Source organism: Bombus pascuorum, chromosome 1 (genome assembly GCF_905332965.1).
Source record: "Bombus pascuorum chromosome 1, iyBomPasc1.1, whole genome shotgun sequence".
Taxonomy (NCBI): Eukaryota; Metazoa; Arthropoda; class Insecta; order Hymenoptera; family Apidae; genus Bombus; species Bombus pascuorum.
Window position 1 is genome coordinate 20,768,230 of NC_083488.1, and position 12,356 is coordinate 20,780,585.

Genomic DNA, 12,356 nt, shown 5'->3' on the forward strand with positions numbered 1-12,356 from the left:
TTGCGAACAATTAATAAATACAAATTCGTTGTTGGTTTATAGCTTTTCAAACGAGTACTTGTAACAAACGAATGCTGAAAATACAATTCTACCTACGATGAAACTTCGTGTATTGTCCTTTTTTCAGGTATACACATGTACAGCAACAAAGCGACTACATGTAGACGATTGAAAAATTTCATAAACAGCGGAACAGATGCAGTAGGATCTGTGTAAACCTTGTTATCATATTCCCTTATTAATTATTCAACAGTTAAAGCAGTTGTACTTTTGGGAATTTATGAAACGAATGCTTCTACTTTAAAATTATATGTTTACTTTTAATCAATTATCAAACTTGTTCTAATAATATCAAGGAACAGGAGACGCAGATGTTAACGACAACTTTTTTATATTTTTCTCAAAATTAGAAATTTTCTAAACAAACGATAAAACTCGAATCAAGATTAAATCAAATTGGAAAATGATTGAAATAAATCTTAAAGAAAAATTTAAACCACTGCAAATCATCACTTGCGATCACTCTTATAAATTCTACGCTATTCGATAAACTTTGTAACTAAGAAATTTTTATAACGATCATTGCGAATAACTATGTAGGTTGTATAATATAAAGCAGATTCGAAGTAACGAAACCAGATATCTACAAAAAGTATGAAAAACGTCTCTGAAATGTCACTGCAAAATTGACAACGAATCGTCTGAATTTTGTAATGTCTATCAGAGGATCAAACTACATATGTGTATGTATATATATGTCAATACTCATTCACACAGCTCCACTTAATAATCCTCCAACTCTTGCTCCACTCGTTCGATTTCTATTAACGCCAATAATTAATTGGAATCACGGATTTCTCCAGATTTTCGTCGAAATCAATTGAACTGACTCGATCGTACGGACGACTGTTTGTTAAGCGACTGCCGCTAATCATTCGGAAAATATGTCTGTATTTATAGCCGTTGTCGAACGGGCAGCAACGAGTCGAGGATCGATGAAACCGAGGCCGAGAATTTAAATGTGGGCTTGATTAACGTCGCCTCGCGGATTGCCGCTGTTCAACCGCTGTCCGATTTTCCAGGAGACGGGAAATTCTCCTGGAATCGTTTCGCCGTTACTGAAAGGGACGCGGCGCGGAATTGAAATTTTAATTAGGTTGTTTTTCAATTTGGTGTTAATTACCACGCTGCGCTCAACCGGAACAGGCTTTAATAAATTACCTGTTGGCTAATGGCAGTGGCGCAATAACGCATAATATCAAATTTACGGTGAAATCGGAAATTACAATTTCTATGTTCCTTCCAGTTTGATCGGCAGTTGCTTTGAGGTCATCGTGCTGCGAATTTCAAATTCGTAATGGGTATATTGGTTTTACAGGTGTACATGTACGTTCTGCGGTTTGATCTCTTATACGCTTCCTCTTTTTTCTTTTTTCTTTATTATGCATTTACTTTCGAATTTTACTTTTGACTTTATTTTCTTTCAGTTGTTGGTTCTTTTTTTAAATTTAGCGAAATTGTTGCTTCAGTCGTGCAAGCCGTACAGTGGTTTGTTAATTTTCTTAACATTATTTCTTCTTCCTTAGTCAACTGTTTTATACAGTTTTATACAATATATAGTGTTAAGGGAAAATGTATTTCTTTTATTTGTTTGCGAGGAAGTGTGATGTTGATAAAATGGCTATCATAAAGACAGAAGCAATCGTTGCCACGTTTTTATGATGTTAGAAGTTACAATGAAAATTATTTAAGTAGCTTTTTTAAATAAAAGTACAGATTCTCTTTCTTCGTGTCTTCAGAATGCTTGAACTCTTCTAACGAGAAATAATTTTATTTCTTTTTCAGATTACCGTGACCACGATTGGTTACGGTGATACTGTCCCACAAACGTGGATGGGAAAAATAGTCGCTTCGTGTTTCAGCGTATTCGCCATATCCTTTTTCGCACTTCCAGCCGTAAGTATAATCCTAGCGTTATACATTCTTCCATATATTTTCTATTTTGACTTCTTGCGTAAATTTTATATTTTAATCGTCGATATTTATAGCGTTAAAAAAAATATTTTGAAAGGAATAATTTCTTATTTTCGAGAACAAGCATTATACGTATTTTCCAATGGTAGTAAAACAAACCACCCTTTATAATTGTTATAACAATTGTACCGATAGTTGGATTGTTGACATTCGCATTAACACGTGGACTGCCGATGACGCAACTGTGGCGTCATGACCTAGTTGCTTTCGAAAGCGGATGACGCTACGTTGGCGTCAGTAGCTAATGATTTTCAAATGCCGTCGAAAACGGATTGACAAATTTAATATCATTAAGTTATTTATATAAATAGTTTTAAGACTAATTTCACTCACAATGGAGGGCCATGCAGTCAACGTGTTAAAAGATAAAACACAAAGGAGCTGTTCACAGGCAGAAGTAGCTAACTCCACATTTTGAGAGTTTTTAAATTTTACTGCCAAAGCTGCTTAATAAATTTATAATTTCATCAATTACCTCTGTTTCTTGCTGTGGAATTAAGCGATTTGGTAAATACGCGTTTCAGGGAATATTGGGCTCTGGTTTTGCGCTAAAAGTCCAGCAGAAACAACGACAAAAACACTTCAACAGACAGATACCAGCCGCTGCGATGTTAATACAGTGTCTGTGGAGGTGCTACGCTGCCGACAAAGCCATCAATAGCGTGGCCACATGGAACATCTACATCAAAGATCCAACACCAGCCGGACAACCGTCCACACCTTTAGGAAAGGTAAGATTTCGCGATTTTTTGGCCCGAGTTCAGTGGCAGTAGCTACTGTAGCCGTTGATTGTTGCTGTTTCTAGTTGCTTACGAATCGTCTAATTGGACGCTGACGATTGCGATATTCGTTCTTTGCCGTTCTTTAGGCCGGGATCATTTCAGTCATTCTTGTTTTCAATGACGGACCAGATTCAGAATGTCACGATTGGAGACTTGGTTGATGTTTATTTTCGTTGAACAGATTACAGTGGATGTTACTGTAAAATGGTAGATGTGTAGTTATAATGTGTCGATGTTTGAAAGTTGTTGAATGTTGTCAGCGTTAGAAATTGTTGTAAGCGAGAGTCAGTAGTGAAAGTTTGACAGTTTGGTAGAAGTTTCATATTAAATTTGTTTATTGATGAATTTTATGTAAAAGTCTGTGTAGAGAAATGTTTGCATAGAAGGAAATTTTTGTCAAGAAATTAAGAATTAAATTCCATATTTTCGATATGAATCTGAACTTTGTGTGGCATTTAAATGCTGTATATATTTTGGGAAGTTTGTAGATTATTGTACAGAATAACATATCATTCTTTTAAGTATAGTCGTATATTTGGTACATATTTATTTCTAATATATGTTTATAGATGAAAGATCGTTCTAGTTATTTTAATGTGCATTCTTTTGAAACTTATGTTCGTAATTATCATCTAATCGCCGCACTGTACTTCTCACACATGTAGATCAAATGAAGATATTTTTAAAACGTATAATTATCAAATAGAAAGGGTATAAAAATTTGAAAGTAATTTAATTTGACTTTCTACATCACTGATCCGAGCAAAAATTACAATGATTGAAAATTAAATATGAAATGTCTGACTATTTTGTGAATGAGAAAAGTTACAGAAATTCATAATTTTACAGTAACATATACGCTCATCTGTTGCAATAATAGGAAAAACATCGAGCTAGTTTCCTTTCTTTATGTTCTGAACGTCCCTTTCTCATAATTGAAATCTCGTTTGATTTTCCTGCCGTATGTGAGACGGCATTGCCTCGTTTGATCTCGGTAAACTACACCAAATTTCAACGAATTCAATTACAAAAGAGATTATTCGCTTTTATTTTCGTTACAAGGTAACGTCATCAGTCCATATATATTTTTCTTAAAGAAACAATATTACTTTGTAATTTGTTTATGTAAGTACGTTCAACCATTTCAAACTGTTTTCTTATTCTATTTTATACGGGATTGTATTAACTAAATATTACCGAGATTTTTCGAGTCAGTATACAACATAAAACGTTTTTAAAATGACATTAGAAAATTTACGGACGAATTATCGTCAAAACAATCCAAATATATTTTGTAATTTATGTACAAAGTATTTGTATAATTTTTTGTATAAAACAAATTTCCTATAATTTCTAATATGTTTTTACAATAATCTATACAACACTTCATGCTGTTATTTTATGAAAGACAAGACGAGATTTAATTTTTTTGGCATAAAAATCTTTCCAAATGTTATCCTTCCAAAATTCCTCAAAACTTAATGAACGATGCAGCTATTTTGAAAAATTCTATCGTGCATAATTTCATTTATGCGTAACGCAACAGTGAAGATGAATATTACTAACACGTACCAAAATTCCAATCTCAAAAGCAACAACTAAAAGTAAATAACGAAGTGCGTAAAGTGAGGTAATGATTTTCCGCAGTCTTAATTTTTCAAATGTATATCTGTGATTTTCCGACGTCATTTCAAAAACAACCTGCTTATATCAGAGTTCTCGTTCGAGTTTGGTATCGATAATGGATTGTTTGGATTGAAGGTACTTATTGGCATGTTGATTTCTTGATTACCGTTAAAATTGAGAAAATTTGTGACTTCCATTAAAACTGAAGAGATAAAAAATGGAAGAAAAAAAAAAAAGAGAAAGAGAACGAAAAGAAACGTTAATTAATACGGAGATACACGAAGTCCCGTGAAATTAGTATCGATCGCAGGACTTCGATTATCCCACAGGGTCATGCAAATAATTTGGCAGTGGATGTATGCAAGCAGAGAATGCGAATTCTGCTCTGTGTTTTTAATGTGCCGTTCAATATATTCGAAATATAATAATAATTGAGTGTTGCTCGTGATTATTCGTGTGTTGATGCAGTTTCAAATTACGCTTGGAAGCTTCTGTATTATTATATTTTCTCAGTTTTCTGTCGTGGCACGAGAAAAATCTCGCTTCTCTATTATTTATCCGAACCCTCCTCTGTTGCGTTCATTACTTCATCGTTGAGGAAACGAATTACATCGATTTCTTTCGTAGGGATTGTTTGCCTCTTAACGAAGCGTTAACTTCCGTTTCGTTTGTTCACGAATTTCCGAAACGCGCTGTAATTTGCCGTGTAATCGAATTAGGGATGCTCTTTTGGCTATAACAAAAGAGAAATTGCGAAAAAGATCCCTTTTACCTGGAAAGAACTTTTTGAATGGTCCATTGATTAATGTACATATTTAGTTTCGTGGATTAATAATAGAAATTTATTTTATTCACTGATAAACGTTATATGAATGCGTTAAAGAATTTCAATTAAATCGGAAGAATTTTATTTGCAGTTATTTAAATATAGTCGAAAATAGTTTGACGTTCATTTGTCTGAGAAAGATTAGTATTTCTTTTTTTTTCGAAATTTAAAAGTTTCTTCTTTCTTAAGAGTCAAACAAATGCTCCATATTTTTCAGATTATTTAAATACATACAAGCGTAAGAATTCAAATTACAAGGAAAGTTAATAAAAATTTTATTGTATTTTTGAATAGAATACGATTAATTTACATTTTTCTCTATTATATCGTAAACAAACATCTCTCGTTCGATTACATTAGAAGGGCGATTATTATTTTTGGCATCGATCATGTGTAATTTAATTTTAAGTGAATGCTTAATTGTATTTGTTTATGTATTTTTTCTTTGTAATGAATCATGCAACATTTTATCAAAAGGAAGCTCAAGAGAACTTGAGTCATCAACTGAATAAAGGCTTTTCATTTTTCGATAATATTTAACATTTTTTCATAAACCTTGCTTTCAAAACTCTGATTAATCAAGTGTTATGCAAATCGCTTCTCGCATCTAGATACTGCTTAAAAATGAAAAGAATTTTTAATTTAATTTTTTTTTGTGTCAAATAACCGATACGACTTAATTTAAGTTTGTATCATATTCGGGTACGTATCAGTTCAAGAAATATATTATATTTAAATAATTTGTTCCTAACCATGCTGTTTTTAATGCAACTTTTTTAAACGTAATATCCTTGGCAGTAATTTAATTATTTCGCTTGGAAAATTGTATTTGTTAATATTTTGTGGCTGATGCAAATTATTATTTTTCCTTTTTGTTTCTTCTTGCTCAGCTGCCATCGAACACAGTGTCTATAGACAATAGAAATATAAAGGATGATGAATTAATTCTACAGAGAATAACGAGTATACAAGGGGAGAACATTATTTTCAAATGTAATATATTAATAAACACAAATAAAGTCTATATAAATAAATAAATGAATCGTGCCAAACAAAGGTTTATGAATTATAAATTAATATGAGCAATTTTGCGAATATTTCAAGCAAAGCTCTACAGTTTGAAATATACGAAATTTTCAAATAAATTCGGCACACAGGAATTTCACGGGAAAAAAAGAAATTCTACGCCGGAAACATCAATATCTGTCGCATCTGCTGCCAAAAATTCGCGCGTATTAGAATATATCCCATTATGTTCGCTCTTTCTGTTCCGTCCTTTCTTCTCTCATACGCTCACCTGTCGCGTTTCTATTAATTCCATTAAAATTTATATCATGTACATACAAAAAACATCTCTCCTTTCTCTGATACGATATATATAAAATGTACCTAATATATTTCAGTTGATTTGTGTAAAGAAGATGGTATGTAAAGGCTATTTAGATTTATTTCAATTTTTACTCTTTTGCATGTTTATTTATTTATCAATTTATTATTCACTTTTCCTTGTCACGTAACGGGAACCTATCGCGTTTTCGGTATCACTGGCCACACGCGAGTCTGTTGAATGTTTCAAATATTAAAATTTAAGTGATATATTTTAGTCGATAATCACTTTCAGCTTCCAATGACACTACACACACATATATACACACACAACATACAAGCAAACAAACAAGGAATTTGAGATCGATATTGACTACTTTTTTTCTCAATTTTCGCGACATATTTGTCCAGATATGATTTTGTTGTGTTAAATAACTCGATCGTCGAGGATATAATAAATCGACAAAATTTACTCTATACGCTTTTTAGCAATTTAAGCTTCGAAGCAATTTGCATTATTAGTGAAATATGTTGCTGTAAAATAATTGCAAGTGATTAAAACACGTGACTGTTGTAAAATACATGTTCGTAGAATAGACAAGCTGGTGATTTTGTTTAAAAACAGTATTTACGAAAGCAAGACGCGATTATTGGCAATTCTATACGTAGTATAATACACCCTGTATAACGCGGGGAGGGGCGGGATGTTCGCGATAATTCGCGGAAAGGCTCGTTTATTCGACGTATAATACTTTTGCTCTTTTTTCTATGTATGTATCTATATTGTTGTGTTTTTATCCTATATTGCACTTATATTAAGCTTCGTTTTACCACTTGGATCGTGAAAAATAATAATGATTTGCGCTATGCAATGTATTTCTACCGCGTCACACATTATTGTGCATGAATTCTAATTGAGTGTATGCGGTGTCTTTGTGCAAAATATATGTGCGACGCTTTCACGTACAGGGTGTTGAGAAAGTCGAGGATATTTCATAAAAGTTGTCTGATCGTTTGTATATCGTGTCTTGATATTTTTTGATTGTGATTTGTTAGAAATAAAAGTGGGTAGAGAAATTTCTTTAAGCGCGTACAATTATATTATTTTTGTCTTTCACATTTACGCGCTTCGTGTGAGTAATCTATTGGCAATTTGTATCGCTTCGATGCTTAAGTGGAGAGTACTTAATCATGTTCGATGAAGTTAAAGTTGCAGTATCGCTTGATAGCTACTTATAAGCTTGTATATGAATTATTTATTTCGTTTCAATGGTTTCGATCAATTTTCAGTTCGTTTTCTCAGTTTCCTGAGTATTTTAATTCTTTTAGATGTATGTTACATTGGGCTTTGATAAACGTAAACAATTCTAGGACGTTGTAATCTATGCTCTTAAGAGAAACCTGCGTACGTAACAATTTTATTGTTTTAATGAATTTCAAACGTTGAAAAGGAAAATGTGTTTCGATGTTAGAAATCGATATAATATCACCATCTTTAGATATTGCATAATCATTACACGGATTGAAATATAAAAAAAAGTTTGAGTTTAACAGTTACAGATGAAAAATTCGTAAGTTTCAGGTAATGTTACACTACATGTTAATCTTAACAAGTATTCTTGATATTATTGACATCCTGTACGCACAATATGAACCGACACAACAGTGGTGGTAACAACTCTGCTTTAAACATAAATACCTTAAAAAAGAACATTTTTCACATTCCGATAACTCAATTCTATAACTCTACATGATATTAAAATACCTATTACAAAATAAAAATATTCCGATTTTATTCATGTTACAATATAATTTAATAGTTTCATAGTGGATAGTAAATAGTTAATTACATTATAAGTACCTATGTATAAAATATTACAAGCGCACTGCAATTGAATTGTTCATGTTACTAAATATGTATAGTTGCTATAATCTTTATTGAAACCTATAATTACAGAATATAAGAGCCATGTGAGCAGTGGATACCTAAACACATTTCTAGGTGATTTTTGGACTCTTATTACATTATTATTATTCACTATCATTGTTACTAATATCTAATTACACTACATAACATTGTTACTAATATTATAAACTAATATCTATTAACAACTATTTTTATTACGTTATCATTATTTCCTATGGAGAACAGATAAAATATACAAGAAAAGGATTTCATTTACGTATTCTTCCCTTTAAAAGAAGTTTGTATTCTATAGAAAATATACGTAAGTAAGAACTTCCCTATTTCTTTTCTCATTAATTTGTAATTTATTGATCAAGATTTATATGTAGTTGAAAATATAAAAAAAAAACTTGAACGTGTAGTGGTATTTGTAAAAAGATGCACAATCGTAATATCGTTTCGAGGCATTTGAAGCAGAGTCGTTTCACCGATTCGGTGCACAGTGTACGTCTCGCCATTTTATTTTCGCGTCAGCTTGCAAAGCAAAGAAACGAACGCGTTCGCGGGGAACGAGAATTTACGCTCGTCGGCTGTCACGGTCGTCGCTCGAATATTTCCGTTGTCGTTTTCCTTTCTGTCTCGTGCGATTGTTTCCTGAATCTTGATAGAACTTTCATTGTCCATGCTAAACATTTACAGCTTTTACGCTGGCAAATAGGATTGAATACTAAAATGCACTGAGACACGACGGTACTTTCTCACCTTTTTCATCCGACGTCTTTTCCCAATGAATTTCCTTTTCCTGGTTTCTTCGGACTTCTTTCACTTGCTCACTTTTCTTTCGTCTTTCTATCACTTTACTTTCACGTATGTTTGATTCGTTGATTTGATTGAAAAGTTATAACACATCGGCTTATGCGAACTGAACTATCGAGTGCAGTGATTCGATTAGTTTTAAATTAGATTAGAATAAGTTTGCGAGAAATTTTTGTTAGGTTCTTCCATAATAAATATCGTTTATTATTGGGATTGACAATATCGATAAGTATAATGTGATTAAAATTGTTCAGTTGTTCAAGAACCATCCGAATCGATACATCCAAACGATACTAAATTTTTGGTTAGTAGGTGGTATCGAACCTCTTTGTTAATAGTTTTCAAATTGTCGGAACTATTCGAAAATCAAATTATCGTCAAGAGCTTCGTAAACTCACGATCGATTCATCCTGAATGCTAAAACTTTCTTCGTAAAGATTTCGCGAGTTGACAAGTTATGTCGATTATGGAAGTTTTATGAATTTTTATCCCGTGATATTCTTCCAAAACCCTCCATAAGTACTTAACGCGTAGAACCTAAGGAAAAATGACGTTAATGCGTAGTTATATTGCCAGCTCCGAGAGCAGATTTGAAAACCGATGCTGACCTACTTTCGTTCCTGTACGGAAAAAATTCGATAAGTCTGAAAAGGAGAGGAACGGTTTCATCGTCCGTGGCTCTTGTTTTTTCTTCCCGGTACGGTAAACAATTCGTTTTCCAACTTTTTTCTTCCCTTGTGAAAACGTACAACGATTACAGTTCCATATGATGCGACGAATGTTGCGAAAAAGAATTTCAAACGAGTTTCTCAGTCTCTTGTTAATTAATTTCTAAAAGTTTAAAAGTTACCCTATTTTCCTTACTCTTTTCTTGTTTTCATTTTAGTGCAGATACGATTGGATTGCTGTTGGATTCTTTTTTATTTGAATAGATCGTTTCCCGATTTATTTTTAAAGTTTTATTATTTTTAATTGGCCTTCCTTCATCCGAGGAAATAGTTTAATGAGATTGATATTTGTACCTCCGCAGTATTTTTTGTAATTTATTCTATAAAATTGATAAATGTCTGGTATCCAACGCGTAAATGGCACACACAAATATATTCATATTATCATTATTATTATATATACATATAATGTATATTGTTGTATAATGTGTATAATGTGTATTGTATAATGTTTTCATTTTTATTCAAATTGACGAATGTAGTGTCAATGATTTTCCATTATTTCCTGCTAATACCATTTTATGCACATAAATAATTTCATGACTGATTTATGAAATATTTTATGAAGAAGATTGACAACAAGCTGATTTCAAATGGAGATCAGGTCCTTTTAGAATAGTATTTCTACATTTTGTCAACCTAGCAATCTCATCAGGAGTTCTGTACGCTATCAATATTTCGTCATTAAACTTGCGCTAATAATCAGGGACAAATCTCGAAGCAGGATAGTACATGTGATTAAACTGATGAAAATTGAAATTGCATGTGAACTGCCACATTCGAATCAATGTACGTATGCTCGGTTTCCTCTGCCACTATTACTTGATGAGATATAAAGCGGATCATGCATTTGATCGAACCATAAAGAAGATTTACACGTCCTCTGTGATCTCTATACACGTAGTAATTAATTTATTATTTCAATCTATGTTAACACGTTACAGAGTCATTCGTCACGATCTCTTTTCACTGAAAAACATCCTCCATAGTAAATGTGTCTCTTTCAAAGTTATTGACAAAGTCTGCATCTTATTCCAATCATTTGTGTATCTGACCATTATATTATCGTACCTATAAAGTATTTGCTCTTAAGAGAGATTAATTGAAGTAAATGCAAGAAATTCCTCTTTTTTCGGAGTCATAAAACTTACGTAGCTGAAAGAAGTAATGCATCCGGAATAGCTCCAATACAGTAACACATTCCGTACATGACTCACAGATGACCTATATCGAACCTTCCGCTCATCAATCTTTATGTCATTTAATATTCTGACAATAAAGACAAGCAAAATCATAAAGTCACTTCATTCGTAACATCTGTTTGATGATGAACTACGTAAAATTGGTGCAACACGGAATATGTTAACGATCTGTTCCGAATGTATGATGAAAACCCAGGTGCAGATTTCTGTCAATACCTATGGATGCTATCTATGTGGATACTATCCGTCCATTATTAACGAAAATCCTGAATAATATCGCGGCAGCCGAACGAGCTTAAATTTTCAGTGCACAGATATACCGCCGTTGGCGAATTAGGGAGCTTTTCAGATGGATCCGTGTTCGGGGCCGAGCTGTGGCGCTCGCTAGTAGGGATAGTGCATGTTGTGTTCGACGTGTGTTGTAATGGGAGGGCACCGGGGGTTCAGTCTCTGATGATCCAGGTGGCAAAGAAGGCGAGCGTACTGAAGAGGCGAAAATCGAGGAACCGGATGGACGTTCAACAACAGCAACAGTTACCGCCGGTTACGATATCCGGTGGTGTGTCCAGTGGCGGTGCTACTGGCGACACCGGGGGTCAGAATGACAACCAACGGATGGAGAACGAGGGCGACGTAATTTTCTACATGGAGGAACCGAAGGCTGGTACACCTAATCGTGCTAGACGCGACAATCGGTGAGTCGAGGCATCGATTGTTCTTTTTTCTTAATTTAGTAAAGCTGACGAATGTTGCTGGTAGAAGCGGAAAATTAACGTGTTAAGCGCCGTGTTGGTCATCGATGACCGATAGTATACTTTAGTAGTTGGTTGGTAACCATTTTATTTGAAATTCTTTTCCGGTAATATTTGCATAACGCACGATAAGTTTATTTTAAAATAAAAAAATCTGTTTATAAATGTTAATCCAAACCAGTAAATCTTGATAACAAGATAGAAAATCTACGATCATGACATTGATAACCCAATATGTTATAATTTTAGATCTTTCACCTTATTAAATCGATGCCAATCTTTGATTAATTGCTTTTATAGGGACAGTTGATCGTACACGTGAAAAATACGCAATTTTTGCAATTGATTTTAAAATCAA

At 33.2% G+C, this 12,356-nt stretch overlaps 1 protein-coding gene across 6 annotated transcripts in view; it reads left to right on the forward strand.

Moving 5' to 3' along the window:
• Positions 1 to 12,356, forward strand: part of LOC132908058 (potassium voltage-gated channel subfamily KQT member 1) — an 88,813-nt gene that overhangs the window by 47,366 nt on the left and 29,091 nt on the right. For 3 of the 6 annotated variants that reach the window (XM_060961633.1, XM_060961665.1, XM_060961685.1), the window contains exons 7-10: positions 1,846 to 1,956; positions 2,559 to 2,765; positions 6,672 to 6,692; positions 11,694 to 11,941. In XM_060961633.1, the coding sequence (XP_060817616.1) occupies positions 1,846 to 1,956; positions 2,559 to 2,765; positions 6,672 to 6,692; positions 11,694 to 11,941 (587 nt within the window). The remainder of the gene's footprint in view (positions 1 to 1,845; positions 1,957 to 2,558; positions 2,766 to 6,671; positions 6,693 to 11,693; positions 11,942 to 12,356) is intronic. The other 3 variants (XM_060961643.1, XM_060961654.1, XM_060961676.1) reach the window with 3 other exon arrangements.